This window comes from Ostrinia furnacalis, unplaced genomic scaffold, assembly GCF_004193835.3.
Source record: "Ostrinia furnacalis isolate ACB-3 unplaced genomic scaffold, ASM419383v2 OfSCF7657, whole genome shotgun sequence".
Classification (NCBI taxonomy): domain Eukaryota; kingdom Metazoa; phylum Arthropoda; class Insecta; order Lepidoptera; family Crambidae; genus Ostrinia; species Ostrinia furnacalis.
The window spans coordinates 268,615-292,061 of record NW_021137896.1 but is presented as its reverse complement, the minus strand read 5'-3'; the positions used below and the strand labels follow the sequence as shown (position 1 = coordinate 292,061).

The 23,447-nt window shown below is 40.3% G+C and overlaps 1 protein-coding gene across 1 annotated transcript; it reads right to left on the bottom strand.

Annotated features, from left to right (window-relative positions):
• Nucleotides 1–232: 232 nt before the first annotated feature.
• Nucleotides 233–18,779, bottom strand: LOC114365823 (uncharacterized). The gene is made up of 15 exons (XM_028322500.1): nt 18,762–18,779; nt 12,885–13,061; nt 11,716–11,979; nt 10,432–10,673; nt 8,931–9,482; nt 8,607–8,821; nt 7,651–7,755; nt 6,844–6,924; nt 6,101–6,271; nt 5,405–5,458; nt 4,910–5,018; nt 4,305–4,394; nt 3,429–3,525; nt 2,896–3,000; nt 233–349 (listed from the first exon to the last, which is right to left on the bottom strand). The coding sequence occupies exons 1-15, from the start codon at nt 18,777–18,779 to the stop codon at nt 233–235; spliced, it is 2,397 nt and encodes a 798-aa protein (XP_028178301.1).
• Nucleotides 18,780–23,447: the final 4,668 nt, after the last annotated feature.

Here is a 23,447-nt window from a genome sequence, read left to right as displayed (position 1 = left end):
ACTGGCAGTACATTTTCACCAATAGTTTTGTTGCTGTCCCTACTGCGTATCGGTTGGTCACACACGGCGCGTGCGCACGTCAGGTGTGCGGACGCATACGGGCTCCGGGAAGTGCCCATTTGAACAATTTTGTATCAGTCAGTATCAGACTTTTGTTCTTATCCCTTCTTTTGGGACTGGCAGTACATTTTCACCAACAGTTTTGTAGCTGTCCCTACTGCGTACCGGTTGGTCACACACGGCGCGTGCGCAGGCCAGGTGCGCGGACGCATACGGGCTCCGGGAAGTGCCCATTGGAACCAGATAAGCACGCCGCGTGAATTTTGAGTAGAAGTCGCTTGGTAGTAGCCTAACGGCTAATACGCCAATTTTTAGTAAATACATTAAAGAATCAGGCACAAAATGTATAAAAAAAATTCAAATTTCGGCACTTTACTCCGTGACCACGGCGCTTGCAACAGTGCCGAAATATCGGAAACTCAAAATTAAGGTAGCAATCCCGTAAAGAATTATGTTAGTGACCATGAAAGTTCGAAACAATAAAATTAATTTGGTTTCTAAGGTAATGTAAAACTCTCTCGTAGAATCTCTCGATTCGTATTGATTAACTTATTAATGCGGAAATTTGTGAGGATGGATCAGTGTTTGTTTCTCTTTCACGCAATTAAACTAAGAACATCGGAAACACGAGCTCTACAACAATTTCATTAAGTAATGCAAACTTCTAAATATAGCCTTATTACATCCAATTACTTAATTGGATTTTGTTTTACGAAAACTCATGTAAACAATCAACACCTTGGGCTAGCATGTGGTGCAAACAAGGTCGGTATTTACGTGGAATCGTACGCATAACAATATTCCATTACGAGCCTGCGTGCAAAATATTTGCTTGGTACACGGCAAAAACCGGGTATGGTACGGTACACACTTCCAGCTTGATCGGCGCTTCAAGGCTTTGCATGCAAGCAAACAATTAGAAGGATAGGCTTTAGGCCAAAGATTGGGTTAGCAGGGTTGTCGATCTTGCCTTTACTTATTCGTGTCTAGTGTTTGTTTACGCCACTTCTAGCACAAAACATTGCAGCCAAACTGATTAAAACCAAACTCTGTGTTCAGATCCTGAGGCAAAAGCAATGTGGTAGCATAAACGACGAAATGCTGAATTTCGTTCTCATAGAGCTGCAGGCCTTAGTCACACTTTATAATTCGCTCCGTAATTTGATTTATTATCTTTAGTGATATAACGTGTATTGAATACATTGTCTGTAAAATGACTCAAACAACAAAGGATTCCTTCAATTTTGTCAACATAAAAACAATTTAGCAAAAGGATGAAAATAACGTTCGCATTTCATCGACACGTGTCACTCATTATTACGGGATAAGATGTAACGTAAACAATACTCACCCCATCTTAGTTATTTGGGTTACAAAAGTAGGCAGGTACTTCGTTATTTTAGCGTTGAGATAAAAAATGTAAAGTGATGTTATTACGCAAATTGGCCTTAATCTTACACGCTGTTAGTTTCCACAACAAAGCTCGTAATACGACCAGTCTTCAAATTGACCTGATTCCGAGAAAGAGGCAAAAATATATTTGCTAAGCCTGAAATAACATCTGAGAGTACTGGAGATAAATACGTTTTAACCTGTGTATATTTCTTCAGAAAATGTTTTATTTACGACTGTTGTGTATCAAAAGGGCAAGGGATTATTTGCTAAAGCACAATTCAGAATACTCATAACACCGTTGATCTTAATTTGCCCAATCAGTAACGCACTAAGCTCACAGCGTGATGACAGCGACGTCATAGTGATACATTTACAAATAATGCATTCCAATGGTACGAGTAAGTATTTGCAGGCCTGATCATCTCCGCGAGTTTACATCGAAAACAAAACACGCACGATGGCCCACCTACAGGATACTATTCGACAAGGCCTCACATACGAGCGAACATTGACTCACGCACGCGTATTCTTGTGTATGATGGAAGAAAATAAAAAAAATGGTGTACTAAATACTGTGCAGTATTTAACTGCCTAAATAATAATAAAAACACAGAATGTACTTTTTTAAGCCGCCTTCGGGGACTGGTCAAGGAAAGATATACCTGACATAAAATATATGTATCAAAACGCAACAATTAACCTAGAAATTAGCACGGCACTAAAGAAATATATTCAAAACTGCCACGCGGTCTCGTGCTAGATGGGCGTCTTAAAGGCCACCTTCTATCAACGGGAGCGCGTGGTAAGTAACTTGCTTCTGAATGTATGTAACTTCCTACTTTTTTATATTTTTTTTATATTTTTAAACCGGCAGACAGTGGTGACTGAGTTTGTTGCGGCGCTTCTTCTCAGCACTTGCCAAATGTTTGTCTCGAAGCGCTGGTAGGGAAAAAAAAGAATGAGACATGTATAGGCTCCTTAAGAGCATTTGACGATTTGCAAGAACTAATGTACTTAATTAGTCTAAACAAATAAAGATAATTTTGATTAAGTTGCCTCAAGACACTCGAGAGGTAAATAAGTAGTTAATATTATTCATGAAGTCAGCCCTATAGCTTCGGCGCAGTGCCGATCACTGACGTTTGTGAACAAAATGGAGCTTGACTCTTGAGACAGGCTAAATTACACCATATTGTTAATGACATTGAGCATACATTTTTTTAAATACCTTCGCGAAGTAAAACTTCTGTACGTAGTACTTATTATTATTCTGTGGTATTTGTATCAAACGTGTTTGGAATGTGATTTTTCATGGTACCAGTCAGCGTCATAGTTCGGAATACCCAAAGTAGCCAAAAGTTCGCAACACATCCTTGTTACAATTTGAATAAGGTTGTCTTGTACACTTTTTGGCCATAAATCGATATAAATAAATAATACAGAGATTAATCTAGGACTTACCTGACTGGGATGGTGCCGGTACAGATACAGTTTCGTCCCGTGGAGCACCCCCCACACTTGCTTCCACGATCTGTCACTTGCTCGCTGTTAGAAAAAACACATCTATTTGGTAAATTGTCATAAAAATCTCTTATAGTTAAAAAGCTCTACATAGATACAGGGTGTATATTCTTAAGTTTACTTCCATATAGCTACAGGATGTGTATTGTGCATATAGCTTTAAGATTTGACGTAAATATCAGTTTAATATTCTTTAAATGCGTATTTTAGACGAATATTTTTATTTACTATTTTTCAGGACTAGATGGCGTTAGTGAACATTATATATCTCGATATAAATCTTCTGTGCTAGTGTATCGGATATAAGATTCAAAGCTACTGAAAAGACACTGGGCAACTATGAAAAGCTTGGTTCTTGGACCACTTTCGCCCAGTCTTTTTCGTACTTTATTTTTATTAATTAGGACTAATTTTGACGGTGATTATTATTAGGATATGTATTACTTTCTTACCTTCCCATTGCTCACCACCATCTTGACTTGCACATTCCCCTGGACGTCTCCTTCGGCCGGCACAGCCTCCACTGTCCCTTCTCCCTTCTTCTCTGAACTAAGGGAAACATAGGAAAAATATATTAGTAACCGACCTTGTAAAATTTGATTGAAATCATCCTTAAAAGCATCTTAAACATTTAAAAAAATATGATCTAAAATAGATAATTTAGGTTCCAGTATGTTAAGTATTAAAACAAGAGAAGTGCTCTATAGCTAGTATTTCTATAAGTAACTAGGTCGTATATTGTTTTGAATATATTAGGATTACGTTTCTATTCTCCACCTTACCTCCAAAACTTATAATCGAACATAGATAACAATATAGCATGCTAAACATACATTCAATTATAACTACGACATTTTTGTAAACATCCAGATTCATGCAAACATCGAAACTTAAGTCCTCATGCAGCACACGCCATGTTGGTAACTCAAGTTACTTTTGTGGTAATTGTCAACTGTTTTATTAGATTCGCCATTTTAAACCAATAATTTTTGTATTTAATAAAGCTGCTTCCAGACACACATTATTTTAACTTCATTTAACGGTCTAGTGTACTTAGTTGCTCGGCTTTATACACATTAATTTGGCTGTTATATTTCGCTGCAAGTACCAACAATAAACCAATTAACGAAGTATTTTTAGGCAGATGCAGTGCAAGGCTCTCGAATATCCATAATCATTTTCGAGTAGGAGCTACATTTTTTGTTACAAAACCTCGCACAATGCTATCATTAGCGCCATCTATTGCTGCAATTGTGTAAACTACCGCACACATCGTAAAAAGCGCCATCTATCGGGCAGCAGCTCAACTGCGTCGTCATGCGACGTACCGCACTGGGAGGACCGCGTGGGGGTCGAATATACGCAGGAGCGGCGTTATGTCGTCCGTGAACCGTGGAGGGCGCCACTTGCGGTGCGCGCTGTATTTATTTTCCAAAACCCAATTTTAGTCACCCGGTTAGTCAATGTATAATTTACAATTTGAATTACCAATCACCTGTATAGTGTTAGACCCACATCTATGTTCAGTGGTTACACACTAACTACTGGGACAGGTACAATATAAATGATTAACTAACTACAACAAATTACGCTTTATGTATAGTAAAATATCGAACAGTCTCAGGAATACATAAGTATAATGATATGATATAAGAGTCTAAAATGTTAATTGGAATTATACAAATATGCTAATAACTATATTAACTACTGGAAATTTTATAACATTATGTCAGGTTGAATCATAAGTTATCATTGTAAGATAACTAATATTTTAATAAAAAACAGCAGAATACTCATGACTCTATCCTCACACGAATTTTATGCAGACTTTTTGGAACATTATGTTCCTGGCAACCCACATTCAATCCGCGCGCTTTAGATTTAAAAAATGTAATTTGAATTTTGAAAATGGAATGAAATGTCAACAACGTACTTTCTGAGGGCGTGGTCTGCGTCGGGCTCCACATCGCTGTCGAGGTGCAACCGGTCTCCCCACGTGGCTTTTAGATACGACACCCTTCGCATTGCTCTTTCTTCTTCTGCTTGATGAGGTAATAGAAAAAAAACACCATGAATCATCGATAAAATAATTACTATTTTAAAAGAAAGAAAAAGTCTATTAATTCTTGCAATCGTGCTTATGATGAGGGGGAATTTTTTTCCAATGCCAGATGATGGGCAAATGAGATGATATTGCTATTATTCAAGCCAAGTTGTAAAAAACTAGAGCAGGGTTTCTTTCAGATTTGCTTTCTACGGCATTTATAAACTCGTTTTGTAAGTACCTATGCATATGCGTCTCGAACGAATTACTTAAAAACATTCTTCAATACTGCACATTGCAGTAAAAAACCATAATCTGAAAGAGTCCCTTGTTGTTTGTATATTACGCTATCTGATACTACAAAACTTAGAACCATGCACTAACCACCAAGTTGGGCATCCTTTTTCTGTCTTCTCGTGACCAAGTCATCGGCAAAACCTGCGAGGAAACAACTTTTTAGTTTTCTCTCTTTCGCTTAAACGAATCACAGAGATTAGTATATTAGACACCGAATGATCACGACGGTTAGTCCGCATTAGTAGCACACCTATAAGCACACACATGGCATTCCGTTAATTGATAGAGAAGAAAGGTTAGATCCTGCGCCTCCTCCCCTGGGCGACTCCAAATGTCGTTGCGTACATTTGGAGTCTTGCGTTATTGGTAAGTTATAGTTGAGACCCCAATCACTTTCGAAAAGTGTTTTAAGACTTTAATGACTTTATGAATGAAAAAACTGTGTGCTAGCGACGCTGGCGTCATTGCAGCTCAAAGTGACGTTTCCACAGATATAGCAGCAGTCAAATAGTATGGAAACGTAACAATTCGCTTAAGGTACGCTGCAGCCATGGCACAAAAAGTTATCTTAGACGTACTTGCACAATTTGAATTTGACAAATCGCATAATTATCGAAACGCAGCTAAACGTTTTGTTAGTTAGTCCAATCAATGTAAAAGCTTATTCAGTTTCAATAAGAAATAAAACTGTGCAAGTGGATCTAGTCTTAAGCCTAAAGTGAGTGTGGTCTCAACCGCAGCGTAGCAGGCGTAGGGGAGAGGCGGCTAGCATGAAGTCGCGACCTGAGTCGGCGGGTGTACTCGGCGTGGGCGATGGCGAGGTCGACGCCGACGGCGGCGCCAGGCTCAGCTGCGTGGGCCTCTCAGGCCCGCTCGCCCCGGGCAGCGACACACGGTTCATGGCCTCCATTTGCTCCCTGTTCAGCCCCATTCTCCTCTTCGCGTGACTGCCATCTTGGAAAGTGTGTGCTATTAGCCGTGCGTGCCGTCTCAGTGTAACGCTGACCGTAAGCGTTTTGAAGCTACAAGCTAGTGCCCTTTGTGATTGATATTCACATGTCGGGTATCGATGGATCTGGCTATTGAATCTCGTGACATTCTAGTTTACCTTATTGAAGATAATATGGTTCTAGTATTTTACATTCATTTGGGTCGGAGGACGATGGTAATCAAGAACGATTATTTTTATTTTTACTTTATTAATTGAATATTTCTGATAGATGACACATTCGTCGAGCCAGTAGCGTTCATAGGTGTGTAGCATCCTTAATGTAGGCACGAGATTTAATAGATTCATCAGATCATGTTTCTTAAAACCGGTGGGTGTGAGACATATTATGTGTATGAAAATCTATTCGTGTTGGTGCGAAAAAGTATGATAGGAAAATTAGATCGCTATTTGCTAAGGCCTATTATTATCAATTAATCGATAACATCACCATGATGCGAGTGTGTTGTTGTGTAATTTTATTATGAAACACACATTAAAATTGAATTAAAATGTAATATTTTTAGGACATATTTACCTGTGGCATGTTGTCTTCTGATGGGTAATCCTTCACTACCGGTACTATTTGACCTTGTTCGCATTTGAACCTTTTCTGTTTCTGGAACAGATATAACGCAACTCAATAAAAAGATCCATTATGACCATTATAACACTTCACTAAAACAATAAAAAAGACACGGAAAACAAAATTTATCGCAATCAAATACGTGTAACGAGTCCGAATATTTACAATCGAGTGTCTTACTCATTCTTTAATCGTATGTTTCGGTGTTTATCTAATCAATTCATGTAAACATTAGTAGTAAAGATTACATTATGTATTTTTATTTGCTTATCATTTGGTTCATGAGAACTTGGCGAAAAATTAAAGTTAGATTAGGTATAAATAAAGTTTTAGTTTGATAAAAAGAAATCTTCCCGAGTTTTAATTAAATGGATCAATTTTGCGCATTGCAAAATATCGTAGTATAGCGAAAGGTCACTGACTGACTCATCACGAAATCTCAGAAACTGTGCCAGGAGTCTCAAATTTTGCATGGGGGTTCCTTCACTTCACTAGGGGGTAAAACGGTATCCACGCGTACGAAGTCGCGGGCGGTCGCTAGTTACATACTTATAAGTCTTGACTCGTGAGTTGAAATTTGAGACAAATAGATTTCATGTAAAAAATACTAAATTCGCAAAGTTGCCAAGTTTCCTGTGTAATTGACGCGTCCATTAGACTGCAGTTTTTGCGTGAAGGAGTAATTCACTCTCAAAAATCAAATTATATTAGTATAGATGTGTACACACAGCTAAAAAACTTCAAACAAAATAAGCTAACCGGGCACATATCCTTCTGGAGGTGGGCAATGAAGGTGCTTGCTGCCGGTGATCATGAGCTGGTTGCCGCACAGACTGCCGCCCAGGGGTGTCGCATCGTCCACATCTGCGTAAGGAACAACGGTTTAAGCCAAGCGAAGACATCTCTGGACAGTCAGGGGTCAGAGAAGAGTGCGGGAGGGTAGATTATGGCAAACAAATCGAGGTTATACAGTTGAAAGAGTCAAAGTAAAAAAAAAAACATTTTGATGCTGCTTCTCGTCATTGAGTCTTAAGATGGTTTAATCAGTCAAAACATTACTCACCAATGTACCTAATATTTCAGCAGTCTTCATTTAACTTCATCTGATAATGCTTTTTCTCGAGCTATCATGGGCTATTGCGAGTTATTACTTATTACTCGAGTAGGTATGGATATGGAGGCACAATTGCGCCAAAGACTGCCAAAAGGTTGAACTTGTTCTAGCTTAATGTACTTTCAAAGATCTGGCCACCAGCCTGGTGGGTTGCGTTTAGATCTCCTTGCGTTGCAGTGCCACACTTGGCTCAAGTTTCCACCTGAACTGGCCCATTGAGAGTTTCCTCCTAACTTACCATGTTGCAGTTGCACGTCCAGTGACCTGGCCTCGCGCCTGGCCTGGGTGGGTGGGTTCCAGGCGAGTGGTGGAGAACTGGAGAGGCGCGCCAGTTCTTTTTCCAACGGAACTGGGCCAGAGGGAGCCCTATCTCTTAGATTACGCCTTAGGCGCCTTATTTGTGGCTTACCATGTTGCGGTTGCACGTCCAGCGATCTCGCCTCGCGCCTGGCCGCTCGCGTCTCGAACTCCTTGCGTCGCAACGCCACGCTGGGTTCTAAACGAATGGTAAAGAGGCGCGCCAGTTCTTTTTCCAACGGAACTGGGCCAGAGGGAGCCTCATCTCTTAGATTACGCCTTAGGCGTCTTATTTGTGGCTTACCATGTTGCGGTTGCACGTCCAGCGACCTGGCCTCGCGTCTGGCCGCTCGCGTCTCGAACTCCTTGCGTCGCAGCGCCACGCTGGGCTCCAGGCGAGTGGTGGAGAGACGCGCCAACTCGCTGCGAGCCACTTCTGTGCGCCTCTCGCCACCTCCACGAGCTTCTTCTAGTTGCCGAGTCCTCGCCGTCACTAGTTGCAGCTCTGGTACTGGGTATCTAGATAGAAAACATGGACGAAAATCATATGTAAAGCATAAGGTTCAATTAATAAAATTGGTGAACGATAAAGAGTTAATTCAGCACATTAAACCGTGTTGGCACGCACCTGTTATCCTGATTATTCGGGTCTTCTTTGTCTCCATTTGTGACAGTCCCAACATTATTGCTCTGAATACTAGGCGCCGTTTCTTGAATCTTCGATAGGGTCGACACAAACTGGTTCTTGTCCTGTTTTAACCTGCCTCGGTCGTTGTGTGTTCCGTTCACCTCCCCGTAGCCACTGTATGTTCCGCTGTCTACGCTCGCGGAGCATTCCTCTTTCTTCTGTTCCTGGTTCTGCTGGTGTGTGGGAGGGGGAGAGGCGGCGAGGGGAGGGGACGCCGCAGGTGGCGGCCATGCTGGCTTCTGTAGTTTCTGTGGTCGAGCATAGAATTCCTTCTGCTTGATCGGCGGTGGAGCGTCAGGGGTGACCCAACCGGTCGGCTGACTCGGTCGTCGGAGAAAAGCCTCTTTTTGCTCGAGACTTTTGCGTATTCGGGATAAGATGATCGAGTCGTCGAGTTCTCGGCCGGTAAGCGTTGAATTCGAATCGAAGGAGCCAAGGCTATCTTTGCTCTCGGCAGCTGACGAAGGCAACGACGTATCGGATTCCCGTCTGCTGTAATTTAAAAAACACTTTGTTATTTTGTTCGTTGTGAATGCACGAGTAAGTAAATAACTGTTACACGCTCGAGGCAGCTATTTAATTAAATTGGAGACAAAAATAAAGCAAGTATCAAGACAAGCGTGAAGCGTGTAATTGATTGTGAAGTTTCATTCACGAGAATTCGCTGAGGCAAATCAACTTTTCGTTTACTCGACATGCTTTGGATACTTGTTGTAATAATATCCAAGTTTGCTCTATTTTATATTATTACACTTGGTGTATTCGTTGTGAAAAGTATGTGAACGTTTTTGTTAAGTTCTTTTCGTTCTCATTTCTATTTAGCATTATCAAGATGAAGTCAACGATGGTCGTGTCGTGACTCGTCTCTAGTTTACAATTTAAATAAATAATTATCACGCACGAATACCAATACTAATTAGGCGCGAGCATAATTACACTCTTACAAATCTATTCTTAGATATTTATTGGCAATGACAATGAACTTTAGTATCAGTACAGAATAATCACTTCGTTTGCTATTTTTAGCTAATATGGACTAAAAAGACCACGTAAAAGTTTATATGAGCACTCTTCCACCCACTCCCACATATTGGTTGGAACGATGAATTCTACATAGTAAATTTATTTTAAAACCTACATCGTCGTTGTGAAAAATAATAACCAGATTGCTTAGACATACTATTAGAAACATAAGTACGTTAGAAATCTGTTGGTGATTGGGGAAGATTCTTTGGGTAGTCCAGCCTGGTAAAACACGCGCGATAACCTCGCGATTTCTGAGTGGTTTTCATTGGAAAGCACTGAGGCGGTAACCCTGCGGTTATGGTTTGCGTACGAGAACTGCCCATCAGCCGCGCGATTATCGCTGTCTGAACTAGGCCTTAAAGAAGAAGCACTCATATTATCTTGTGACTAATTTTAAGTAGTTATATTTATTTACCTGTCATGCAAAAGATAGTGCTGCGGTCCGGCCAATCTCGCGTCGAACCTCGTCGGCGCGAGCGAAGCCACCGTCGCATACTCGGGGTCGTCGCGCAGCCTGGCCGGCGCTTGGGGGGCCGGCAGCGCAGCCCTAGGCCTGCGGTATGCGTCGAACAGCCGCGACTCGTGCTCCGTCACCGGGGCCGGCATCTCTAGTTGCCGCTGGTTCGATTCTGGGTTGTACGCGGCTTCGCTGAAATACTGGAGACGGAATAGGGTTTGAGAACAACAATTCGGAGATGCTGGACTAAGAAATTTATGGCATGGGGCTGATAGATTGTTATTATCTTGATCTCTGCGTCAGTTGGACAACTCTGGCGTAAGGCGCCCTAGAGCGGCTGCAGGCAACCAGTTTCCCTTGATGGCCAGTAATGAGAACTATAGCTAATTGTAGCACACTCACCCGTTGCAACAAGTCGTGGTCCCTCGGCACTACTGTAAGCTTGAGCGTCCTGGGCTCCCTCTGCGCCAGCTGCACCACCCTGGCGTACGGCGCCCTAGAGCGGCCGCAAGCGACCAGCTCGGCATGGACATCCAATACTAAGAGCTATGGGTTACTAGCAAGACTCACCCGTTGCAACAAGTCGTGGTCCCTCGGCACTACTGTAAGCTTGAGCGTCCTGGGCTCCCTCTGCGCCAGCTGCACCACCCTGGCGTACGGCGCCCTAGAGCGGCCGCAAGCGACCAGCTCGGCATGGACATCCAATACTAAGAGCTATGGGTTACTAGCAAGACTCACCCGTTGCAACAAGTCGTGGTCCCTCGGCACTACTGTAAGCTTGAGCGTCCTGGGCTCCCTCTGCGCCAGCTGCACCACCCTGGCGTACGGCGCCCTAGAGCGGCCGCAAGCGACCAGCTCGGCATGGACATCCAATACTAAGAGCTATGGGTTACTAGCAAGACTCACCCGTTGCAACAAGTCGTGGTCCCTCGGCACTACTGTAAGCTTGAGCGTCCTGGGCTCCCTCTGCGCCAGCTGCACCACCCTGGCGTACGGCGCCCTAGAGCGGCCGCAAGCGACCAGCTCGGCATGGACATCCAATACTAAGAGCTATGGGTTACTAGCAAGACTCACCCGTTGCAACAAGTCGTGGTCCCTCGGCACTACTGTAAGCTTGAGCGTCCTGGGCTCCCTCTGCGCCAGCTGCACCACCCTGGCGTACGGCGCCCTAGAGCGGCCGCAAGCGACCAGCTCGGCATGGACATCCAATACTAAGAGCTATGGGTTACTAGCAAGACTCACCCGTTGCAACAAGTCGTGGTCCCTCGGCACTACTGTAAGCTTGAGCGTCCTGGGCTCCCTCTGCGCCAGCTGCACCACCCTGGCGTACGGCGCCCTAGAGCGGCCGCAAGCGACGGGCTCGCCGTTGACGGCCAGCACCCGGTCGCCGGCGCGCAGCCCCGCCGCCGCCGCCGGCCCGCCCGGCCGCACCGACCTTACGAAGATCGTGTCCATTGGCGCGCCGACCGCGCCCACGGCCAGGTGACGCGCATCCTCGTATAACTCCTGGAATAGACAACGTGTTAATCAAGGCCTGGTTCAGACACGCGTGATAACTGCGCGGTTTCTGGGCGGTTCTCATTGGGAAGGCAATGCCGGTAACCGTGCGGATACGGTTTGATGCAAATGTACGAGAACTGCCCAGCAACCGCGCGATTATCGCTGAGTCTGAACCAGGCCTAAATATGAACGTAGTCAATGCATCAGCATGTATGCTATGATATTCATAAGGTGTAGAACATTGGCTGCACTTTAGAGTACAAAAAGCTGGGCGCGAAGGTTTTTCTTTGTATCTGCGAAATTCTGATCATCAGGGTTTTCAAAAAGAACAATGTTTCCGTTGCTCCTCATCTTTATCAAAGACTTGAGGCTACAGTGGCTAATGGACGTCAAGTTGCAGCTAAATGTATTCTTATTGAAAACAAATCTTGTTTCGGAATCACTTCTAAATGTGACCATGTAGAGCGGCGCAGAAACTGTCTGATTTCCATAACAACAGCATCAATAGGTAGATACAAACTTATAGGGGAAAGTCCGGTCGCCGAGAAGATAGAATTTTGTCCATGTCCAATGACCCAAAGCTCTGTGACCTGTGTAACGGGTGGCCGCTGTGAGTGTGCAACAACAATATAATTACAGGCGAGCGATAAGGATGGGTAGCTTGGGGTCATTGTACGAAATTCTATCTGCTCGGTGACCGGACTTTAACTAAGATTATCTTATTTCCTAAAAGCAAACCAACCTGCAGCGACTCCGGCGGATACACAACTAAGTGTCGCAGCGTGAACCCGAAGCCGTGCCTCGCGTCGGGCCGCTGGATGACGATGGTGCGCGGCGCAGCGTGCAGCGGGCCCGTCGCCCAACGGTTGAGCGTGAGCGACCATATCAAACATATCCCATAGCAAACTAACCTGCAGCGACTCCGGCGGGTACACAACTAAGTGTCGCAGCGTGAATCCGAAGCCGTGCCTCGCGTCGGGCCGCTGGATGACTATGGTGCGCGGCGCGGCGTGCAGCGGGCCCGTCGACGCGGGCGCAGCCGTCGGCGGTGGCAGCGCCAACGGTTGAGCGTGAGCGACCGGTTGCGGCTGTTGACAAAAAGGAAGGATTTAGTTTTATTGCTGAGACTGGTATTGAAACACCCAACTAGACCAAGGCTAATTATAACTTAAGATTTTTAATTAAACTTAAAAATAAAATTGTCCCCATAGCTCAGTGATCAGAGCTGTCATCGGGCAAAAGGTTATGGATTCAATTCCCACCGGAGGCAATCGATATAATTCAAGAAAAGATTTGAGATGCAACTCTTGAATGCTAAAAATTGTAATAACTTGAGACTTCTGTTAAACATTGAAATTCTCATGATTCTATGTGTGAAAAGACTTGTAGAAAACACTAAAAGTTATCTACGTGAATCTTAATTAAAATCTCAATTACAATAATAAAAGCTAGAAATGATGTTGTAATAATTTAAGTTGTGAGAACAGGAATGATGTTATCTGCCCATTTTATGGAGACATCGAAAGCTCCTGTTGAACTGGATATAACAATCAGCATAAAATTGCTGTACATGCAATAACACAAACTCATTTCAGAGCAATAAATAGGAGCGACATGGTACAGTCAGATGCAAGAAATGTAACACATTGACATTACTAAGCCGAAGAAAATCAAGAAATATTTTATTGAGTCTTATTTCATTCAAACTTGTTCGCGAATTAAAATATCTTGTTGCCAGGACTTTGAGCTCATGTGTCCTCCTCCTTACAATAAGTTTTAGTCAGATTGTCTAAAACCGGAAGAGTAGCGGATCTGCTTATTATCCTACCTAGTCGATTTACATATTTTACAAACTTAATTATATTGAGCTAGTGAGAAACCATATATGTAAACTCGTTTTTTTTTATGTGACAGGAGGCAAACGAGCATTCGGATCACCTGATGGTAAGTGATTACCGTCGCCCATAGACACCCGCAGACCCAGTTACAGATGCGTTGCCGGCTTTTAATGTGAAGATACGCTACGTACGATACGTGTAATAACAGTTATTAAATAAACTTGCACGAACGTTTTTAAAGAAAATGAAAGTAATATCTATCCGAGTGTACACGCGTAACGGGTTGCCGGTGGCACCGTGTTCTGCACTAATTAATATGCGGATAAGGAGCGCGGGCGCAGCTCATTTGTGCGGACCAGAACCGTCACAACTGCTCGCTCAGTTAGCCGCGAGTGTCATAGCAGACTCGTAATATACTGCTTGACTGGACAAGCTGTTGAGCAAAAATCTAGGCTAGGCGAGTTCAAAATTGTGAATCAGTAAGGATGTAAATGCAGTCAAGCCCGTAAGGGCTGTACTTAATTAAGATTTAATCATCTAGAATTTTAAGCAAAACGATTTTAAAAACAAAATTGATCGGACCTACTTCTGTGTACAAGTGAAAAACAGACCTGCTTAAAACAATCATATTACGGTTCTTCTGTCAATATGCGGATAAGGAGCGCGGGCGCAGCTCATTTGTGCGGACCAGAACCGTCACAACTGCTCGCTCAGTTAGCCGCGAGTGTCATAGCAGACTCGTAATATACTGCTTGACTGGACAAGCTGTTCTGAAAAATCTAGGCTAGGCGAGTTCAAAATTGTGAGTCACTAAGGATGTAAATGCAGTCAAGCCGTAAGGGCTGTACTTAAATAAGATTTCACATCGAGTATTTAAAAAACCTACCAGTACTTACGTACCTACTTTTTTTTAATAAGCACCACTTAAAAACATACCTGCTGAGAACAATCAATCAAAATCAAAAATATTTTATTCAATTTAGACCACTAGTGGCACTTATGACAATCATACAGTTCCTCTGTAAACGAGGGTTTAGATGGGTAAATAGGTTTTGGCGTACATGACTTTGCGTGAGACGTAATGACCAAGGTTTACAGCAGAGTTTACAGTTCTTAGATTCTTAAGTCCTTCATAAAATGTATTCTCTACTTTATGTTGGTAATTGCAAAGACTAAATAGGTTCATCGTCTTTCAACAATATTCGCTAGATGTTTTTTGCGATTTGCCCTAAAGTGGAAAACGTTTAATGGGAGAAATTGTGTGGATTGTGTATAGTGCATGTTCCAAGAGTGGGACACGGGAGTGGGCCAATGTACTAGGACGCTTTCCTTCCAATAAAAACTTAAGTGACGAATAGGAATGGCCATTTAGTACGCGTTGTTATTTCCATTAACCGTGCGTGTACGTTACCATGAAAGATCGCTTATTACCTACTTATTGTCTTTTTATTGGCTCTTTAGAAACCTAAGGCAGCTGCATATGGACATGGTCTATAAAATTATTATAAATACGAAAGTGGCTGTCTGTTTCTACGATTTCACACCGCAGGAACTACGGACTAGTCGAATTCAGAACTTAGAACCAAATCAATGCCATTTTTTTAAAATTAGCTAGTGAGATTTGTAAATTGTTTTAGCATACTATTTCTTGCAAAGCTTTTTTTACAAGCTTACTTACACTTGGAATGCTTTTAAACACCTATTTCAGGTCACAAACTTAAACTATTTCTTTGCCCTGATTTGCAATTGTCCTGTCGCCTACAATCGCTGCAGTAGATTAAAAGTAATCAAGTCTCGAAATTCTTCTGCTCTATTCATCTTATATCACTTCAGTCCATAAATCAAGTAAATCCCTTAATAATCCTGCGGTAATCCGAGGCACGTCAGGTTGTCGCAGCGTTCCCGCCACGGACTCGTTACGTCGGCGATTACGCTGCGCCCACGCCGCGTCATCGCTACGACTCGTTTGCGATTTCACAAGTTCAAGACTTGCAGACTTATGACTAAGATACTGGGTAGGTGGAAGATAGAGTTATGTGCATGGTTTTAAATAAATATTACTTTTAAAGGTAAATCAATGTGGAGCTCGTATGTTTTACAGGTTCAATACACTTATCAGTAAGAAAAGATTTCCTAAGGAAACTTTTTTCTGAACTGAATATTTTAGATTACAAAGTGAAAACTAGTACATCAGATAAAAATCTTCGGCCACTTCTGGCACAGGATACTTTTAATTATAGTGTACAGTCAGCCCAAAAAGTATAAAGTAAGTTTTTTTGTAAAATGTAAGATACCAAAGTAGGCACCGCCAATAGCAAATTGGTAAAGTAATTGACGAAAATTAAGTTCTCTATCACTTTAGTTAGCAAAAACAATAGTGACCTGTTTGGTCCTATAAACGTGACAATATAAGATAGACATATCTCCGTTCAATAATCCTATGGTATGATCACGGTAATACTATCTATACAGTATTCCAACTCGACCATATTTTTGAAATAAATGTCAACAGCCGCGCGGAACGTCACGGTATGACAACATGCGATAGGGCTGCCCACCTGCAGACCCTATTTTCATTACATCTGCCTACTTAGAATTTCTATCTAGTTTTGTAAATGTATTTTGTGATTGTAATTTTTTTATTTTATTTTGACAAACTAAATACTTTGTGAATGAAATAGGATAAAAATGCATATTGTTTTGTGATTAGTAGATTTAATTAAAAAATAAATTTGTGTTAAGATTTAGTAACAAATCTTATAAATTTGCGACCGTAAAATGTATGCGCCTCGACAGAGGCGTACAAAATGCTTGATTATACAGGATGTTAGGTAAATGGGTTTAAAAGCCGACACTAGCCCATGTTAACATGTGCACAAATGGTATGATGAAGGCAGAAAATTGATATCATCATTTTAATCATTTTAATTTTCATACAATTTTTAATCTGATTTTATAAATTTTATTTTGTATGAAAATTAAAAAAGAAATGATGATATCACTGACTTCACCATACCAATTAATGTTAACATGGGCTAGTGTCGGCTTATAAACCCATTTACCTAACACCCTGTATAAATAGGTACTTTATTATTTTTATAAAAAAACGAGCGTTAACTTTTAAAAACCAACACATGTGGCACATTCGCGACACCCCCGACTTTTGCATGTCGAGCGCATACCGAGATTTGAATTTCGAAGGAAAGCTCGCGTTTCGTCCGTTTATATGAAGTTACAATACTGTATGATATTATTACCGTGGTATGATCGTAGCGAATTTTTGGAAAACTTTAGAATTTAGTCCCTTAACACTACTTACCTACTCTGAAATCAATTCGAAATAGCCACAAATGTTTACAAAATAATTTTTTGAAGCTGATTGTACCCAATAAGGCGAACAAAAGAAGCCCCACTCACGCGCATCACAGTGTCAAATTACCGAGATTAAGTCGCCGGTAACCAGATTTCTGGACACGTTCCCTGCTTCCGGCTTTGTAAGGCTACCTTGTGAGGAACCCTTTTTTTAATCGTTTTAATAAGTACTTAAAAATATGATGTGTTCTTCTGACTTCAGTAAGATATTGGAAAAAAATCCAGCGTCAGGAGGTTGAGGCCAATAGTCGACGGGACAATTCACGATCAGGTCTGTTTCAGGAACATGAATAAGGAAAATAATTGATACCTACCTAAGTAAGTTTATTTATATTCCTGAAGCCGATTTTTTTTTTCTAATGAAGCCTTAAGCGAGTGTTTTTAAATAAAAATAATTTAAGAAGTGCCAACAAACTAGAATAAGATTTAGAACTTAAAAACTGTGCACTGGACTGTAGTCTATTTGTAAACTCGAGGAGCGCCATGTAATCTAATGGCTCTAGACAAGATAGATAGTAATTAATCAGTGAAACCTATATCAGGCTACAAAGCAGTCAGGCCAGCTTGACCATCGTTAGCTTGTCAAATGACAGTTTTACTGTGATTTATTGACCACAGAACATTGTATAATGCGCTCCCAAGATAACCTAACGTAACTCCCGACGTAACCATAGACAAATTAATTAATAATTCAGAGACAAGCAGTAAACAGATTGCTACCTGTTTAGTATAGTAAACACTATGTTTCAAGCAGTCCGAATGTGATTAATGATTAATGAAAATCGCTCGTTTCAGACGTAACACACGGGTATAAAGCGGTAAGTAATAATTCACGTTGAATTACTACAGCGGGAAAGGATACGGTAAGTTCTCTCTAAATCTTCTATGAAAAGTGACTTCCATAGGTGTACAGAACCTCTAGCATGAACAACTTTCGTCTTCAATCGTTTGCGTATTCGACAAAATTCGATACTCAACCTTCGAATTAAACGATAACGTGACAATTTTGATTCTCAAAATAAGTTTTGTGCAACTAAGTTCACTTTGCGACACGTTCACAAGGGCGCTGATGTAGGTAGTTTTCGTACTAAATCTTTTGATGGCGATTCGAATACGCAAACGATTCGAACTCGAAAATTTTTCGTGCTAGCCGTACCGACGACAAAACATCAGAATATACATTTTTGTTGCATATGTGCTTTTAGTAATACGAAAAAAGGCCCTTCAGTGTAGAACCTGATGTGCCGCCTTGGCTGTACAATGCGTGCGAGTAAATATTAATTGATTCAATTGGAAGGTCCTGTAGGTTATTTCGTGCTTTAGGAGGCATGCAAGTTGGTATACATGAGGCTTACGAGCCACAAATACTAAATATTGCTACATAAGCATGATGATACCTAAATGAAGATGTCGCTAGGGGGGTAATGCTACCTTATACCACTACATTTTCGCCTTATACGCGGTAACTCAGTGAAAATTTATGCGTTTTAATATCGTGTACACCCAACGTGCAAGTCATCCGTCACTGTCTTCATATTGGAGCTTAATTATGAATCTATCTTGCTTAGTTTGTCGCACCTTGTTTCCTGTAAGCATGTTTATTAAAAAGTTATTAAACCCGCACTTGGTAAGGTAAAGGCTTCTCTTCACTGCGGCCAAGGAGCTAATATTACTGTATTACTAGTACGATGGATATATTTTATGAAGACACGCAAGTACCTACTTGGGTAGGTATTTTATGTATTTGAAAGGTTATAAATACTATTACCTAAGTAAGAGCATCGTAATACTCGTGGTAAGAGGTAGGCCCACAACTTTTGATGAACTAAGTAACTGATTTACCAAAGGCATATTTTCGAAATTACATCTTGAAATCACAGGAAATAACAGCTTAAATGTTATCTTTCAGCAAAAATCTTCAGAATTTCAAATACAATTAGGGAAATGTATTACATTTACTATGTTTAAAATAATTAGAACTCTACGTTAGTCATAATGTTAACGCATGCGTGCACCGGATAGAAAATCAAGTCAAAAGAGAATTTTGCATCTTCTAAAAGGTTAGGTGAACACGGAAAGCCGTAATAATTAGTGTTAATAAACAATTTTTAATGTCTAAGCTCGCCATTTTACGATTCATAAAAAGTTCCCACATCTAAGTAAAAGTAAGCGTTGATATAAAACGACACTTTGCCTAGTAAAGCCGGACATTGGGGTCCGTATTTATAAAACAAAGTTTAAGAAAACGCGATACAATCTCAGTTACAGATTCCGTCCTAGTCCTATCTATCTAAATTTTGAAATTCAACCAAAAGCTTGAGGAGAGAAAGCTTGAGCCAACTTGAGACCTACGCTGGAAATTTAATCGAGTTCCGAACTTGATACATAGTTTATTCCATCCAGTGAAATTACTCTCAAGACTCGAGTCTAACCCAAGCATTGATGCAATCCTGAGATTCTATTATTGAGTGTAGATTCATACTCGTTTTGTAATACGGGTCTTACTAAGGCTGATCCAATCGTAAACAATTCGAATAGCCGTTGACATCAAAACTTTATTGTTCCCGATGAAATCGAGAGGATATCACTAAGAACAAACTAACGACCGAGAGAAAGTGCAACAAACACGCACTCTTTTACGATGCGATCCTTTCTGCATTAATTTACAATAATTATGTAGAATACATGTTGATTAAGCAAATAATGAAATGGAGTCTGTTATTTTGTATTTAAATTGCAAAACTGTTATCGAACTGCATTTCAAGTTACAGTTCATTCCTGGAGAAGTTACTTAAGTAAGTACTTTATTTACTTGAATGAATAATATTCATACATAAGTTGCTTTTTGCTCTTCGTGGTACAAAGGAGAGACATATTTATAGCCTAGACTTGTTTAGGTTTGTAAACATAATAAATTGTTTTTCTCCATAGAAGTCTAGAGACATTCAGGTGTCTATAATTTACGGTTTGATGGAGCTAAACACTGTGGAATATTATGTAATTTTAATGGGTGCGATTTTACAACAAAAAATAGATTTAGTTGAATCCAATTGGACAAAAATTTGAGATGCCTGGATGCGGACGGCGCAGGACCAGTTTTTGTGGAAAACCTTGGGGCTACCACAAGGTCCTTTGCCTTCTTATGGTCCTCCTATGGTACCTCCTTATGGTCCTTTGCCCAGCAGTGAACGTCTTTCGGCTGAAACGGACGGACAAAAATTTGAAAATTTACATGAAGGATATGATATACCCAAGAATTTTCCTGGCGCATAAAATCACAGAAGATATTTACGTATCCTACCAATCACAATTTTAGTACATTTATTGAGCTTTACATAAGAGCCATAACGTAAACAAAATTATATCTTACCGGTTGAGTCGTAAACTTTATCGTCAGTACCTACTCGCGTATAAATATTTACGACTTTAAAATTGTCAGTATTAAAAGTACGTCCGGAGTCTCTATTGTTTACATTTTTGCAGGGGAAAATGGCTTTTCCCAGTATCTATAGGTATCTACTTATCTATACTAATATTATAAATGCGAAAGTAACTCTGTCTGTCTGTCTTGCTTTCACGCCTAAACCACTGAAACGATTTTGTTGAAATTCGGCTTAGAGATAGTTTGAGTCCCGCGAAAGGACATAGCATAGTTTTTTTCCCGGTTTTTGAAACAGGGACGCGCGCGATAAAGTTTTTCTGTGACAGACAAAATTCCATGCGGGCGAAGCCGCGGGCGGAAACCTAGTAATAAATATCATCATCATCATCAGGTCATCTAGTCTCCACTGCTGGAGTACGGCCTTCTCTAATTTACCAGAGGCAAATGGAGAAATATAGAAATTACATAAACATAATGTTTAGTTTATGAAACGACTAGATGACAATAATATAAGTATGAACGTTTTCCAAACTAAGTTATTAATCTAAGCATGAGACAGATAAGGAAATTGATATATTTAGTACTAAATTACCTACCTAATCCTTTCATTAGTGTCCGCTACCGTAATTGTGGTGGCTTAATAGTTTGATAGTGATATTGATCTCTCAAATCGATCCAGTAATGGGTCTGACAATTAAATCTTACCGTTTGTGATTACGTCCAACGATTGCGTTATAAAGTTAGTGAGATTATTGGCTCGTAATGGATCAATTAGTTTTATATTAAGAGGCAGAATAAGTACATACGATTAGTAGTCAAGTATTATAAGTAATAGTTACTGATAAATAATATATTTGTAATCAAAGATTGAGGGATGTCTCTACCATTAACTGTATTAGCTAAAATAAACTGGTGCAGTTATAAGTTTAGTTTTATTACTTTTCCAACTCAGCGCAAACAAAATGAACACAAAATTTATCTTAATATAATTCCAAATCTAATGGCCATTAAAATTCAATCATAAAATATTATACGATAGAGATGTTAACCCGTCACACCAGACGGGGGTAGAAACGTCCATGACGTCAAAACTTTATACGTTTCGCGATTCGTTGAACCTGGGTTCCTAATGTTCGTATAAATAGCAGATTCAAATTCAGAATAATTCAATTCTAAAATAGAAAGAAAGAAAGAAAGAAAGAAAGATACATTTATTACAGTGGACATCACACAAATACAGGCAATTACATAGACATGACAGTGGCACATAATAATAAAAGAAGAAAAAATAAAAACAAGAGTAAACTGAGCAGTGCCACCCATTCACCAACCAAATAAAGTCCCCACGAACATTTTGTTTGGGTTGAATTATACATGACCGAATATATTCTATTTTTGGAGCAGATATTAAATTTGTCTACGCGGTTCGTTACAAAGTTCTGTTTGGGCGACAGATTTGTGTTATTTTTAGTTATAAAATGACATTGCTAACGAGTCCAGAATTAGATTGGTAGATAAGTGACATAACTTACTGTGGTTGTTATTTTAAATATCTCTCTAAATGGTCTCACTAGATAAAGCAATAGTCGTGTTTTAAATTTTAATTGTAATAACATATTTTTATAGTAAAAATATAACACGTTATTAACACTTTCGTGTTGCTAAACGTGTTATATTTTCGGAAGTAAATGCTGTGTCATTAAAATGTATGAGAGCAACATTAAATCATCGCCCCTACAAAAAACGCTCTACCTCGACAACAATGTTTCATGAAAGACGACCCCGCAGTAAAAGTTGTTGTTATTGACAAGTACCTTCGGTTCTATAAATATGACACAAATTGATATTAACAAGACCGATATTAGTGAAGAAGACCACTAGTTTGCATAACCAGCGCCAACCTACAAAATTTAAGTACTTTTTTAATAAAACACCGACAAAATTAATGTGCGGACATAAAAAAGTACTTAGCGTAATTACAACGTCTACAAAGTAACATAACATGTTGAAATATTAATAACCAAGCAAAAACTAGTATTAAAACAGTAGTAAAGAAGCGTGGGAGTTGAAACCTTGATCGATTTACCGATAAATCGGCCAATCTCGGAGAAAATAGTCACCGGGTCAGGTTCTGTGATTGACAGCCCGACTGGGGCTTATCAAGCTATAAGGCCAGCCATACACGAACTGCTTCAAGCATGCTGCTGTCATTCATTCGCTGCCATACACACGACTGCTCGAGCAGTCCTATAGTTCACCGCGCGGTCGCGGCTTCAAGCAGTCTGTCTCAACAGCTGCTTGACTATAGTTCACCGCTCGGTCGCAGCTTCAAGCAGTCGGTCTCAACTGCTTGAAGCAGTCCATGTGCGGTTGGCCTAATGATAACAGCGGAACCGAGGTAAAAGCTGCAAAGTGATTACAAGAGCGTTGTCGTGGACTTGTGTGGGTATTTGTGCACTTTTTCTAGGGTTTCTTTTACAAGAGACAGACCCGTATTATTAAACAATACTTATAAAATACGAGATGTGGATGACTTTGACAACAGGTCAATGTCATGGAGTTTTGGAGGCCATTTATTCGCGTTAATATCTTACTTTGTAATTATAACTCAAATAAGCTTTATACAGTGTGAGTCACGTTAAAGTGTACATATGAAAATAGATAAAACTAGACCTATTTTTATCGACAAAAAAGAGGTCAAATTTTTTTTGAGATTTTTTTTTAATTTTTTATAGATTTTTTTTTCTTCCAATTACTTATTGTAAAGAAAACGTAATAACTTTTAAACTAAGCGGTATATCATGATAAAATAAAAACAGTAATAATGCTAAATAACAGGCGATACTGAAAAAATACATAAAATACCCAGAAAATGCCAACAA